The 15,897-nt window shown below is 40.2% G+C and overlaps 1 protein-coding gene and 1 non-coding gene across 2 annotated transcripts; both read left to right on the top strand.

Annotated features, from left to right (window-relative positions):
* Window positions 1–4,156: 4,156 nt before the first annotated feature.
* Window positions 4,157–4,972, top strand: LOC104750888 (uncharacterized). The gene has a single exon (XM_010472746.2). It carries the CDS (start codon window positions 4,157–4,159, stop codon window positions 4,970–4,972), a length of 816 nt encoding a protein of 271 aa, XP_010471048.2.
* A 9,241-nt stretch (window positions 4,973–14,213) lies between these two features.
* LOC147948327 (small nucleolar RNA R71) lies at window positions 14,214–14,320 on the top strand. Its single transcript, XR_015585907.1, has one exon. It is a non-coding gene; the product is annotated as a small nucleolar RNA R71 (small nucleolar RNA).
* The last annotated feature ends 1,577 nt before the right edge of the window (window positions 14,321–15,897 follow it).

The following is a 15,897-nucleotide window of genomic DNA, read 5'->3' as shown; positions in this document are numbered from 1 at the left end:
ATAATTAGTTAGTTGCATTGGATTAAGACCCATTTTAATCCTAGAAATACTAACATAGCTGTTTACAGCTTCTATGCAATGTTTTCTTAGGTTTTAGCCTGTTTTGGGAGAAAATGGGTATAAGTGGCTTTTACTCTCTCCAAATCCATCTCAAACTCTTATAATTAGCTAGTTGTATTGGATTAAGACATATTTTAACCCCATAAACACTAACAAAGCAGTTTACAGCTTCTAAGCAATGATTTTCAGGTTTTCGCCTGTTTTGGGACAAAATGGTTATAAGTGTTTTTTAAACTCTCTAAAAACATCTCAAACTCTTATAATTAGTCAGTTGCATTGGATTAAGACACATTTTAACCCCAGAAACACTAACAAAGCTCGTTACAGCTTCTAAGAAATGTTTTCTTGGTTTTAGCCTGTTGTAGGACAAAATGGGTATAAGTGGCTTTTAAACTATCCAAATCCATCACAAACTCTTATAATTAGTTAGTTACATTGGATTAAGACACATTTTAATTCCAGAAACACTAACAAAGCTGTTTACAGCTTCTAAGCAATGTTTTCTTAGGTTTTAGCCTATTTTTGCACAATATGGGTATAACCGGCTTTTAAACTCTCTAAATCCATCTCAAACTCTTATAATTAGTCAGTTGCTTTGGATTACGACACATTTTAACCCCATCAACACTAACAAAACTTTTTACCCTCCGAAGCAATGTTTTCTTGGTTTTAACCTGTTTTGGGACAAAATGGGTATAAGTGGCTTTTAAACTCTCCAAATCCATCTCAAACTGTTATAATTAGTTAGTTGCATTGGATTAAGACACATTTTGACCCTAGAAACACTATCTAAACTGTTTAAAGCTCATAAGCAATGTTTTCTCGGTTTTAGCCTGTTTTGGGATAAATTGGGTATAAGTGGCTTTTAAACTCTCCAAATCCATCTCAAACTCTTATAATTGGTTAGTTGCATTGGATTAAGACACATTTTAGCCCCATAAACACTAACAAAGCTGTTTACAGTTTCTACGCAATGTTTTCTAAGGTTTTAGCCTGTTTTGGGACAAAATGGGTATAATTGGCTTTTAAATTTTCTAAATCCATCTAAAACTCTTATAATTAGTCAGCTGCATTGGATTAAGACACATTTTAACACCAGTAACACTATCAAAGCTGTTTAAAGCTCATAAGCAATATTTTCTCGGTTTTAGCCTGTTTTGGGGAAAAATGAGTATAAATGTTTTTTAAACTCTCCAAATCCATCTCAAACTATTATAATTAGTCAGTTGCATTGGAGTAAGATACATTTTAACCCCAGAAACACTGACAAAGCTGTTTACAGCTCCTAAGCAATGTTTTCTCGGTTTTATCCTATTTTGGGACAAAATGGGTATAAGTGGCTTTTAAACTCTCCAAATCCATCTCAAACTCTTATAATTAGTTAGTTGCATTGGATTAAGACACATTTTAACCGCACAAACACTAACATATCTGTTTACAGCTTTTAAGCAATGTTTTCTTGGTTTTAGTCTGTTTTGAAACAAAATGGGTATAAATGGCTTTTAAACTCTCCAAATACATCTCAAAATCTTATAATTACTTAGTTGCATTGGATTAGACACATTATAACCCCATAAACACTAACAAACCTGTTTATAGGTTCTAAGAAATGTTTTCTCGGTTTTAGTCTGTTTTGGGACAAACTGAGTATTGGCTTTTAAACTCTCCAAATCCATCTCAAATTCTTATAATTAGTCAGTTGCATTAGATTAAGACACATTTTAACCCCAAAAACACTAACATAGCTGTTTACAGCTCCTAAGCAATGTTTTCTCGGTTTTAGCCTCTTTTGGGACAAATTGGGTATAAATGGCTTTTAAACTCTCCAAATTCATCTCAAACTCTTATAATTAGTTAGTTGCATTGGATTAAGACACATTTTGTAACATCCTCAAACTCTATATGTATGGACCACTTGAATTGCAGTCCATTAAAGGCCCATTTTGAAAAGAAAAAAAATATATATATTGAAACGACAAGGGTTTGGTCGTCGAGTGAGGCCGTATATATGTATAAGCGTAATCATCTCCCTCTTCATATGGACAAGAGTAAAAACCTAGTCTAAGCCGCCAATAGAGAGAGAGAGAGAGAGAGAGAGAGAAGAAGAATTGTTGAGAACCAAAGGCATGTACCACCACCGTAGCTACACCGTTAGTCACCGTCACACACCGGAGACACCAGAGATTGTCACCGCGCTCAGCCTGTGCTGCCGTGTGAAACGTCTTCACCGAAGAGGTAAGATCCGTGAACTAAACCTGAGAACTATGTTGTGTTTCATAGATTGTTCGAACCAATCTAATCACCAAGCTTGAACCACCGCAGATCTGTGTTGCCCAGTCCTCCACTTCGCCGTTCAGTTCGTCAAGGCCGTCGAGAAAGGTTGCAGAAAGAGGTAACGACGAAGTTTTACGTCTCGTGTTGTTGTCGTCGTTAGGTTTTTCGTTTATAGCTAAACCAATACTTAACCAACTAAACCAGAAAATTATGGAACGTACGTGCATGAGTTGTTTGTGGTGTCATGCATGGTTAATTACGTACGTTCTCGTTGACGATGGTTAATTAAATATTGGTGGATCGTGTATTATGGCTGGTTTAGGAGTTGGTATTAAATCGGGAGCATGTGATTGTGGAGTAAATTACGGTGTTATGAATTATTAGATTGTTGGTTTGATTTAATTATTAAACTACATCTAATTAATTTATTTGGTAAACACCAACACAATTAAATCGGGTTGATAATTAGATTAAATCATGGATTATTATTGGAATATAATCTTTGATGTTTAATCTAACCATTGCAGATTGAGGTTGTTGTTGGATCGGATTCTTTTGTTGCTGGCTTCTACTTGAGAATCAACCAAATTGCTAAGGTGAGGGCAGGATTTGCGGAAATATATTGGTTACTTTCTAAGCATAATTTCATGAATTGCTTGTATAGGCTTGGAAACTATGTGATTGGTTATGTCTATTATTTGGTATCGTGTGTTATGATGTGATGACTTGATCTATGATAATAGAAGTGTGATGACATGGTAAAATGATATGATGCATGATAGAATGAGATGATATACACAAATGATATTGATGTACGATGATTGATGATATGAGATGATATGAGATTATGTGTTGAGACACAAACATGAGATTTGTTTTGTGTTTCGAGATGGGCAAACCTGAGATTGGTTTTGTGCCCGGTGATTGGATGAACATGAGATTTGTTTCGTGCCGTGTGATTGGACGAGCCTGAGATTGGTTTCGTGCCATGCTAAGCTGATGAGATTCGGTTTAGCATTGTTTGTTGATGAATGCACAAAAATGATTGATATGAGAAACATGGTTTAAATATTATTAATGTGTACTAGGTTGAGATTATGTGAAACCGTTATGCTTGCTAGATGTATATCAAAAATGTGGAGTCTAATTCTATGCTATGCAATTATTGTTGAATGTGAGTAGATTGTCGTCATTGTATTCCAGTGGGCAGTGTTGACCCCCTCACTGAGTAATTAATTACTCACCCCTCTTTTCTATTTATTTTTCTCAGGTTAGTTGTGTTCATTATTTGAATTTTTAGAGATTGCGGTTTTGAGCCAAACCAAGAAGTCAACCCGTTGACCAATTACGGATACCGAGTTCGGGTATTACAATTTTGGTATCAGAGCCTCAGGTTATGTCAAACCGGTTCCAACCCGGGAGGAATTCCTAAGGAGGGTGACTGATTTGGCTTGTTTTCCTTTTTGTTTAGATGCCGCCAAAGAGAAAACGTGGAGGACAAGCAAAGGGTGCTACACAACCAAGAGTGAGGGCCGAGAGCCCAGTGCATGGTGAACAGCCGGAAGTCGTGCATGTCAATGTAGCTCGGGCGGGAGAGGCTAATGAGATGGTTATGTTTAAGCAATTTTGTCGGTTCCGAGAATTCATGCAAAGGGAGCCAATTTTGAGAGGAGCACCAAGGGTGGTTCCACCACAACAGGATACACCACAACATGATGCACCAGAGAGGGTAGCCCCACCTCAGCACCAGCCACCGCCTCCGCCCCCACCGGTCCCGGTGTAGGGTCCGTCATACTGGGAGGCTATAAGGAATTTGAAGGTCATGGGCATGGAAACTTTTGGTGGAAAGTCTAATCCTATTGATGCTGACAACTGGAGGAAGAGATTAGAGAGGAATTTGGATAACACTAGGTGTCCACATGAGTATCGTAGGGACTTGGCGGTGCAATATCTGAAGGAAGAGGCACTGGTATGGTGGGAAAAGGTGGTAAAACAAGCACAAGGACGGTATGAGCTGACTTGGGAGGATTTTAAGACCGAATTCTCCAGGAAGTATTTTCCTAGAGAGGCTATGGATCGTATGGAGAATGAGTTTCTGGAGCTTCGTCAAGGCTCCACGACGGTGCGGGACTATGATAGGGAGTTTGATCGACTGAGCATGTTTGCTGGTAGATTCATGAATGAGGATGAGTTGATTCGCAGGTTACTGAGGGGTTTGAGGATTGAGCTCAAGAATCGATGTGAGATGTACGACTATCACAGTAAGATTGAACTAGTGGAAAAAGCTGCTAATTTGGAGATCGGGTTGGAAAAGGAGATGAATCAAAACAAAGAAGCACATGCAAAAGCTACAAAGGGGACAAGCTCTAGTAAGAAGACTTGGGATAACCAAATTGATGGACCAATGCAGGATCAAGGACAAGAGTGTGGTACTTGTGGAAAGTCACACCGTGGAGTTTGTTGGATAACTTTAGGAGGTTGCATGAAGTGTGGTGAGTTGGGGCATAAAAGGGAGAACTGTCCAAAAGGTGTTGATCATTGCCATAAGTGTGGGCGACTCGGCCACTATGCCAACAGAGATGAAGAGAAATTGCCACCATCACCAAAAAGATTAGCCTTGGGGAAACGGCTAGATTGATGTAGGATTGGATTTATGTTTGGAATTTGTTTCTTTTCTTTTACCTTTATCAGATTTTGGGATTTTCAATTTATGTTTTATTCAGTTATTGTAACACTACTTGTTATTCGATTCTTTAAAGGAAAATTGAATAGTTTTAAGAGTTATGTTAAGAATGCCATAAGCTCGTTAAGGATGAAAACATAGTTGACGTGCAAACCTGAATTCGAGGACGAATTCCATTTAAGTGGGGGAGAATTGTAACATCCTCAAACTCTATATGTATGGACCACTTGAATTGCAGTCCATTAAAGGCCCATTTTAAAAAGAAAAAAAAGAAAAATATTGAAACGACAAGGGTTTGGTCGTTGAGTGAGGCCGTATATATGTATAAGTGTAATCATCTCCCTCTTCGTTTGGACAAGAGTAAAAACCTAGTCTAAGCCGCCAATAGAGAGAGAGAGAGAGAGAGAGAGAGAAGAAGAATTGTTGAGAACCAAAGGCATGTACCACCACCGTAGCTACACCGTTAGTCACCGTCACACACCGGAGACACCAGAGATTGTCACCGCGCTCAGCCTGTGCCGCCGTGTGAAACGTCTTCACCGAAGAGGTAAGATCCGTGAACCAAACCTGAGAACTATGTTGTGTTTCATAGATTGTTCGAACCAATCTAATCACCAAGCTTGAACCACCGCAGATCTGTGTTGCCGAGTCCTCCACTTCGCCGTTCAGTTCGTCAAGGCCGTCGAGAAAGGTTGCAGAAAGATGTAACGACGAAGCTTTACGTCTCGTGTTGTTGTCGTTGTTAGGTTTTTCGTTTATAGCTAAACCAATACTTAACCAACTAAACCAGAAAATTATGGAACGTACGTGCATGAGTTGTTTGTGGTGTCATGCATGGTTAATTACGTACGTTCTCGTTGATGATGGTTAATTAAATATTGGTGGATCGTGTATTACGGCTGGTTTAGGAGTTGGTATTAAATCGGGAGCATGTTGAAACAAGTTTTTATTATGGTGGTGAATGATGATGAATGTATGCAATGGTGAGATATGAATGGAATGATGGGTGGGTGTTTCAATTCCCCTTATGCTGTTGCAGTATAGGAGGTATCAATCCTAAATGAGTGTTTGTTAACAATTAAGATATGCATATGAATCTAAGTTAAGACAAATGTGAAGATTGTTTGTCACTAACAATCCTAAGATGGAAATGTAAAATGCAGAAAATAAACTACAAGAACTAAGAACTAGATGCAAATGAAACTGAATGATTGTAACAGTAATGAAGCAAGAACAGAAGTTGGAACTACTACTAATGAACTAATGCAAGACAGGTAATGAACTGAAAACTAAATGAATGCAACTAAAATGAAACAGGAATGAAACAGGACAATCACAAATCATAAACAAGAATTCTGGAGATGAACTCGAGCAAGCACTCGACCGAGTGTAGGTCGAGTACAGGGTCGAGCTAGAATAATCCGGAAAACAGAGCAATGCTAGAAAAACAGAGCAACAAAAGAACGAATCAAACAACAAGGAAGCAACAGGATTAAGACTAAGATATCAATAAACTAAGAAGGCCTTGAGGAGGGATTCATGGGCTAGACTAATGAATGAGGCTATCACACTATGGCCAACAAATCTCAAGCAAAGCTTTGAGCTAATCTCTAGACACATTAATCTAAGATAAGCTTCTTCCACTCTTATGGCAAGAATCAATCAAACCTATGCATCTCTAGACTTGTTCTCACAAAGTAAAGAATCTACACAAGCAGGCATTAAGCAATATGTCTCATACCAAGCAAAACCTCTAATCTCTTAGCAAGCAAGATGGTAAGTTCTAGATCTAGCCTTATCTATGCCTTTTAAACATTGGTGTGATGCTAAGAGGCTTAAGATCAGATCCTACCCTCTCATATATAGGATCAGCATTAAGAACATCTACCCTAGAAGAGATCTACAACAATCAAGCTTGAGCAAAGCAAACAAACCTCAAACAAAGCCTAGCCTAACCCATCCTCAAGATCCTAAGGAAACTACTCACAACAATACATGATGAACAAAGTCAAAAACCCAGAAAATATTGAAACTTGCATTATCAGAAAGATGAAACAAAGATCTTCAATATTAATGAAAGGATCAAACTCAAATTCTCAATATTAAGAAAGTTATGAAACTAACAATATTGAGGAATTTAGTCTTTTTCAAGTACAAAATCTAAGAAAAATAAAAGTGCAAAAAGGAATAAATCCCAAAAAGGGTAAAACTAGGTTTTGAGAATATCTAAAAGCTATACTCTTTTGGTGGCTGCAGGTACAAGGCTTTATATAGGAGGGGAGTGGAAGCCCTAAAAATACAAAAAGTCAAAGTAGTCAACGGCTCGGTCAACTCGACCAGTGCTCGGTCGAGTGGCTAGGTCGAGCTGGGCAATCTCCACTCGGTCGAGTCCTCCTCAGCACACGGTCGAGTGTCTGGTCGAGTGTGCGGTCGAGTTGGACTCTGGACCTTGGTTCTTCAGCCTTAACTCCCTTGTTTCCTCCTCATGATTGCTTCACATCTCTTCTCCATTGCTTCCATGCTCCTTAAGCTCCAAAATCACCTGTTTATGCATGAAAAGATGCAAATGCAATGCAACCAAACTCTAATGCATGATTAGTGCTAAAGCTACACAATAATGGCCTAAATGGATAGCAAAAGATGCAGAAGATGTGAATAAACTAAGGGAAAATAAGGTAAAATATATGAACATCAACACCCCCAAACTTAGTCTTTGCTTGCCCTCAAGCAAATAAGCAAGACATAAGAAGGTAAGTGAGGTTTAAAAATGGGATCTTTGCTCCTAAAGCTTGCAAAAAGACCATCTAGAATCAATGTCCAAGTTACTAATACTATGATGCAAGTTGAATGAGCTGGAATTAAAGACTTTAGACAAGCATTTCACAACCTTTATTGATTTGAGCCTTAGATATCCACATGCATTTAAATCAACCATTTCCTTTAACATTCATTAAACAAGAACATGAATCAATTCTATGCAATGCTTAAACTCATTTGGCTTGGTAATAAAGGGTTTTGAGACAATGATGGTCTCTTTTTAGAGTGGGGCTTGTCAATATCAAGATTCTCTCATGAAAATGGATTGAGCTTTAGAAGAATGCTAAAGGTAAGAACACCTAGACACATACAAGAATAAAACCTTGTCTACCTAAAGGCACCCAAAGTGTTTATCCTAGCAATCTAAACCCAAATGATCCTAGTACTACCCTTTACTTCTTCTTTTCTCTTTAACCCTTTTTCTCTTTTGGTTTTCAAGTCTTAGGAGATGTTTTCTTATTTGATCTTTCTAGTGGGATGGGGGATTCTTACTTATTTGCTATAGTTCTCTTTTCTTCTTATTCTTAAGACATATAAGCATTTTGCTAAACTTTTCTTTTCTTTCTTTTCTTTTCCTTAACTAGAACCATCTTAAACAACATTTCACTTCCCATCCTTTCACTAGACTTTTGCTTAAACACAATCTCCTCTTAAAGACTCTACCCTTTTTCTTTCTCTTTTCTTTCATTTCTTTTTATAACAGCCAAGTCCCAAACCCAACAAGTGAACCACCTAGTCCTATCTAGTTCAAAAAATGCAAACTAGAACTACACAAGGTCTTACTCTTGTCAGTTCAAACCTAACACTTTCTACCAAGCTCAATTCCAAAAATAGGCCTCACATACTCAAGAATCAACAAGGCTTGAAAGAAGGTTTGGTTTAGGGGTAGGGGAACTGATCTTAATGATTTAATCAGCTACTTGGATCAACAAGAGTGGTAAAAAGGAGAAAGATGATCCAAGTATGTATATGGTATCCATGAGTTTAAAACAATGCACACATTGATAATTAAAAGTCAATATTAGGTTCTTATAAATAGGAAATGGTTTCAAATCTCAACATGCTTCAATTTAGACCAAATGCAATGCAAGAATTCAAGGCTTGGTTCAATCTTATGCTTCTAACTACTCAACTAGCATCAAAGTACTAATAACTTGGGCATTGATCCTAGTCTAGTGAATAAGCTAGCTAACAAGGAAATACTCATCATAGATCCCTAATGCAAATATTATACAATTCTACATGAAACATGCTAAACAAGATCCTAATATGCAATGCAAACTACATGAACACTCTTTTTATTGAAGATTTTTTTCAAAATTTTTCAAATTTTTATGGTTTTTCTATGCCTTAGATGCTTATGCAAGTGCTAACATGATGATGATAAAAATTTGAAATAAGAACACAAAACAAAATGTCAAATGTTATCTCAAACCCTCCCCCAAACTTAAATCACACTGTCCTCTGTGTGAAAGAAATTTGTAAGAGGATTCAAGACTAATAACAAAACGAAACACAATATGAAATGCAATGATATTTACAAGTGAAGGTGATAGTGGTACCTTAGGGATTGTGGAAGAAGTTGTCCACATCCATCTGCATGCTGTCATAGGAGTAGTTGGGGTCTTGTTGGTGACTTGGAGATGGGCTTTGGGGCAGCTCGACGATGGAGATCGACCGGCACTCGGTCGAGTACGTGTCCGAGTGGGGGGGGTCGAGCTGGACCCCGAGTGTCAAATTGTTGACCTTGCTGCTGGCAAAACTGCTGGTAGAGAGCTGGATCCATGTAGTACTGAGGTGGGATGGGAGGGTAACTTGGATAACCTGGATAAGCAGCTGGAGGTGGGAAACCATAGGGTGATCTGGGCTGGTACTCGGCCGAGTGCATTGGAGGTGCTCGGTCGAGTGGGTGCTCGAGTGACCCGGTCGAGTGTTGTTCTCGGGTACTTGAGCTCCTCTTCCTCTGATTTGGCTCATACATTGAAGCCCTAGCTGGTTCCACAGGATTCGGAACCCTTGAAAGTCTACTTCTCCTCAAAGGGCTTGAATGGCTAGGAGATGAGTTTCCACTCTTCAGCTCAGCAATCTCCTTCTTTAAGCCTTTGATAGACTTAGCCATCTTGGTCACCTTCTTCTTCAGCTTATTAAACCTCTTCCCATTCCACTTGCCCCACTTTTGCAAAAGAGTTAACCTCTTGGCATTCTCCCTCACTCCTCTACTATCTCTTGGGTTGGGCTCATAGTCTTCAAAGTAGAACTGCTCCTCTCCATTAGCTACTTGTGCATTCCCAGCTTTCTCAACTCTAGGTTGAACCACTCCATCAAACCAATGCTCCTCAGCTGGCCAAAAATCAATGTTGGCTCCTTCTTGAATGGTGGTGAGCTCTTGGTTAGGCAATATGAATTGCTTTTTCCCAAGTGTTGGAAGCTCAAAGTTGAAGATGTGGTTCCCTTGATGCATCTCCTTGGCTAGGATGAGAGTAGAAGTGAGGTAGCTTGAGTCAATCCATCTTGGTGAAACACTTTCTCCTCTAAGTGGAACTTTAGCTGCTTGAAGGATTGGAGTGATGATGCCTCCAATGGTAAGTGCTCCTCTTGACCCTTTGTTCTCCAACTTTCCTACCCAACTTCTCAATTGAATCATATGGTCAATGAGCACCATTCCTAGATCAGTCTCCACTGTGCTCCCAAGAATGATGGCACCATTCCTTGCTTGAAAGATCACTCCATTAAGAGCCAAATCAATCATCTTTAACTCTCCCTCATTGATGTTCCCAGTTTCCTTCCTTGCAAAGAAGGTGTTGGCAAGAGCCTTGTGGAAGTACCTTAGGACTGGGCTCCTTATCCTTGAGCTCTTGGAGTTGGAGGATGAGTAGAGCTTGTTGTCTCCAATGGTTTCCCACACAGCATACAACTCTTCTCTTGGAACCATCAAACTCTTATTGCTCCCAACCTCAAAACCAAACACATTTGCTATCTTTTTCATTGAATGCTCATGCTTCTTTCCTTTGATAGTGAAGGAAATGTGGCCAGCTCCAACCTCAGGGTCTTTCCTTGCATATGTATGCAGCTTGACAGTGGCAAGGAACTCACAACTCTCCTCTTTGTAGCCCTCCATGCAAAGCCCCATAAACTTGGTGAGATTGCTCTTCTCAAAGAGATATTCCACATCCTCATCAATAGCAAACTTCTCCATGGTCTCCTTGTGAGGATATCTAGTTCCCAGGAACTTCATCCTCATGAAAGCATCATAAAGCTGCCTCTTTGACAGCCCACAAGACTCAGCTTCTCCATCATCCATCAATTCGTCTTCTTCACTTTCTTCCTCACTCTCATCACTCTCCTCTTGCTCAACTTCAACAGCTGGCCTCTTCCCCTTGGCCTTGTGTCTCCTCATAAACTCATTGAGAGTAGGCTCTCTTTCCTCCTCACTTTAGGTCCTCTCAAGATCTTCCTCAACTAGCTCTCTCCTTGGACGCGGCACCTGGCTCGACCGGCTGCTCGAACCGCCACTCGGTTGAGTGGTCGATGGAGTGGTCCGTCGAGTGACTCTCCCAGCTTCACCTCTTGATTCAAGGTTAGCATCACGACGTTCCATGGAGCTTGCAGCGTTTTGGTGAGACTTCTTGGTTATCTTGGAAGACATTTTCAAAAGAAACTGAAGGAAATAGACTCAAAGCTCAAAGTCAATAGGTTAGTGACCCAAAAACTTGAAAGAACAAAGCTTGAGCAAGAGATAAACTTTGAAAGAGATTTTAAAGCTTGAATTTAAATGTTTTGAGCAAATGAGAGAATGTGAGAGGTATAGGATCGTGCAAGGACTATATAAAGAAGCTAAGGGGACAAGGAGACAAGGGTGGAGCGTCCATACCATTCAAATTTGAATTGGGAATCTTTGACCTGCTTTTGGCTGCCACTCGACCCCACACTCGACCAGCACGTGGTCGAGCTCCTTGACCAATTTTGAAATTTCAAAATTTTTCTCCTTGTTCTTCCCTCCACTCGATCATTCTAGAAGAATGGGAATCTAATGGGCCTCAATTAGTATCCAGCTCGGCCGAGTACCTCTCGTGGCCTGGTCGAGTGGGCCTGCGAGTCTTCTTCTCCAAGTCCACATCTCTCCTTAACCAACTACATTCTCACTAAAAGGCCTATCCAACAAAAACATAAAAGAAAACACACCAAAACTACTAAGAAATTAAAGCCTATTTACAAAGGATACCTTAGGGACTTCCTCCCTAGTGAGCTTGTTTAAAGTCACTAAGCTTGACTTTGGTTTCTTTTTAGACTTGATCTAGATACCAAGGAGGTGATGAAATCCTCCCTGGAACCTCTTGGTCACTGTGAAGTTGATCCTTGATCACCTCACCCTTAGCACACAAACCATACTTCTTCTTGATTTTGAGCCTAGGTCTTGCTTTCCTCAAAGACCTCTTGTTAAGCTTAACTTGGAGATCCTCAACCATACTAGACAGCTCTTGAACTGACCTCTTAAGCTTCTCCACAGAATCCTCTTGAAGTAGGAGCTCAGCCTTAGGATCTCCTTCATCCTTGAAAACCTCATGATCAACTCTCTCCTTGATATTGAAGGGTTGATCATCAATGGTAGGAAGGTTGGTTCGGTTATAGATGTTGAACTTCATGACTGTATCCTCAGCAATGTTCAAGGTCACAAGACCTTCCTTGACATCAATAACTGCTCCAAAAGTGGCTAAGAATGGTCTCCCTAATAAGATTGGATCTTCAGGCTCCTTGTCCATCTCTATGACCACAAAATCAGTGTGAACCCTTGCCTTCCCTATCTTGAGTGGGACATTCTCCAACCTTCCAACTACCTCTCTATTTGTCCCATCAGCTAGGCACACATGGAGGTTAGTGGATTTGAAATCAGTTCTCCCAAGCTTTTGAGCTATGGAGTATGGCATCACACTTGTTGAAGCTCCCAAATCACAAAGGCATTGATTGTAGTGAAGGTAACTGATGGTGCAAGGCAGATAGAATGGCCCTGGATCCTTAAGCTTAAGTGGGATGATCACTCCTCCAAGGTTCTCAAGATCTTTCTCATCTTGAGCTTGAGCCTTCTTCCTTGACAAATCAAGCAAAAAAATTTATATAGAGAGGATATGGTTCATACTGTTCCAAGGCAGGTCCTCTCTCCTCTTCTTGGTAAGCTATGATGATCTCTTGAATGGCTGACACTTGTTCCTTTTTCTCAACCTAAGCTTCTTCCTTCAAAACCCTTTCTTCCTCTTGTTGCTTAGCCAACATCTCCTTTTTGTCAATGATTTCCCTAAGCTCCTTAATTTTCTGTGCTTTGAAACACCCAGGGAATGGTAATGGAGGCTTGTAGGCACGAGGAATGTACTTAGCAGGCTTGACAGCTTCGGAGTCTCCAGCTCGATCGACCACTCGAGCATGCACTCGGTCGAGTGGCTGCTCGAGTTCCTGGTCGAGTTCGTATGCGAGCTCCTGTTGCTTTGCACAAACGTCACTTGGGGCTTCAGTAACTAATGAATTCCCCCAAACTTGGACTTCACTGTCCTCAGTGACTTCTTCCTCTTGAAATTGAATGGCTTTGGCTGTGAACTCCCTTGGATTTTGGACAGCTTTTCCAGGGAGTTGGTTGGGTTTTGGAGCTGAAGTAGAGGCTATGTTACTCTCCATATACTTCACTCTTGAATTGAGACCCTCAAACTTCATATTCAGATCATTGTACTGTGATGTTAACCTTTGGTTCAACTCAGCAAACTGCTTGGCTTCCTCAATATTTCCTTGTGTTTGCCCAATCAACAGTTGTTGCATCATTGCTCTTAAGTCTTGTTCTTGGCCTTGGTTAGTCTGAAACCCTGGTGGGGGACACAACTGAGGCTGGAACACTTGATGTTGTTGTTTGAGGATGTAGTTTTGTTGTTGTTGAGGCTGTTGAGGTGGATAGACTTGGTCTTGAGGATTGGCCACATTGGTACTCCTATAAGAGAGATTTTTGTTCTTGAAACCTCCTTGGTTGTAGCCTTTGAATCCTCCCTGGTTTTGCATGTAGCACAACTCAGCAAATTCAGTCTCCCCCTCTTGAGCTGGAACCTCTTCTTCACCAATGAAGTGAATAGACTTTTGTTGGCTAAGAAGGATCTTCTCAAGCTTTTCATTGACCATCTTCAAGTCCTTCTTGTACTTGTCCTCTTGATCAGTTGAGCAACTCCTTATGGTTCTATCATAGTCCTCATTATAGTTGCCATCTGACTGAGCAAGATTCTCAACTAATTCCCAGCCTTCTTCCACATTCTTGTTGAGGAAGTTGCCATTAGAAGCTGTGTCAAGCAACATCCTTATCTTGGGAAGTACTCCTCTATACAATGTACTCAAGAGTGACTCATTACTGAAGCCATGATGAGGACATTGAGTCTGAAATCCTTTGAACCTCTCCCATGCTTCACAAAAGCTTTCATTGTTTCTTTGAGCAAACCCAGAAATCTCATTCCTCAACCTAGCAGTCCTTGCATTGGAGAAGAATTTGGCTAAGAAAGCCTTCTTGCAAGCATCCCATGTGGTTATTGCTCCAGTAGGAAGAGTCTTCTCCCAAAGGTGTACCTTATCTCCAAGTGAGAATGGGAAGAGGCTCAACTTGAATCCATCTTCACTCACTCCATTGATCTTTGTAAGACCACAAATTCTGTCAAACTCATTAAGGTGATCTAGTGGATCCTCCATTGGCAACCCATGGAATTTGTTAGCTTGAATCATGGAGATCAATCCACTCTTGATTTCAAAGTTGTTGTTTGCTACAGTTGGAGGCACAATTCCAGCCCTTTGGTTGTGGGTGTTGGGTGCATCTCCAGCACCAATGTGCCTAGGTCTCTGCTCATGGTTAGCTTGTTGCTCCATGATCACTGAATCCTCTTGCTGAACTTGAACTACCCTTCTTCTCTGATTTCCCAAACCCTTTGGCTTCCTATGTATGTTGTCAATAGGCCTTTGAAGATTATCTTTCCCCTTAAACCTTGTGTGCATCAACAAACGCGAGTACAGACTCGAACAGGTTCACAATTGAGCTCATGCTCGTCTGGGGGTTCAAGTCGACTGGGAAGTGGTGTCCAAATGTACACGGCTTCTGGCTCGATCAAGTGCTCGATCACTGCTCGGTCGAGTGGTGGTCGAGTGACTGGTCGAGTGGTACCTGAAATGGAAATTCAACCCAACAACAGAAGATTCAAGTGTATAAACGAACTTAATCTTAGACTAATATGGATCCTAAATGTCACAAAAACACACTCAAATGGGCAACGGCGCCAAATTGAAACAAGTTTTTATTATGGTTGTGAATGATGATGAATGTATGCAATGGTGAGATATGAATGGAATGATGGGTGGGTGTTTCAATTCCCCTTATGCTGTTGCAGTATAAGACGTATCAATCCTAAATGTGTGTTTGTGAACAATTAAGATATGCATATGAATCTAAGTTAAGACAAATGTGAAGATTGTTTGTCACTAACAATCCTAAGATAGAAATGTAAAATGCAGAAAATAAACTACAAGAACTAAGAAATAGATGCAAATGAAACTGAATGATTGTAACAGTAATGAAGCAAGAACAGAAGTTGGAACTACTACTAATGAACTAATGCAAGACAGGTAATGAACTGAAAACTAAATGAATGCAACTAAAATGAAACATGAACGAAACAGGACAATCACAAATCATAAACAAGAATTCTGGGGATGAACTCGAGCAAGCACTCGACCGAGTGTAGGTCGAGTACAGGGTCGAGCTAGAATAATCCGGAAAACAGAGCAATGCTAGAAAAACAGAGCAACACAAGAACGAATCAAACAACAAGCAAGCAACAGGATTAAGACTAAGATATCAATAAACAAAGAAGGCCTTGAGGAGGGATTCATGGGCTAGACTAATGAATGAGGCTATCACACTTTGGCCAACTAATCTCAAGCAAAGCTTTGAGCTAATCTCTAGACACATTAATCTAAGACAAGCTTCTTCCACTCTCATGGCAAGAATCAATCAAACCTATGCATCTCTAGACCTGTTCTCACAAAGTAAAGAA

The sequence above is a fragment of the Camelina sativa genome, chromosome 2 (assembly GCF_030686135.1).
Source record: "Camelina sativa cultivar CO46 ecotype springtype chromosome 2, ASM3068613v1".
Classification (NCBI taxonomy): domain Eukaryota; kingdom Viridiplantae; phylum Streptophyta; class Magnoliopsida; order Brassicales; family Brassicaceae; genus Camelina; species Camelina sativa.
Note: the sequence above shows the minus strand (reverse complement) of the source record. Positions and strands in the feature narration are given on the sequence as shown.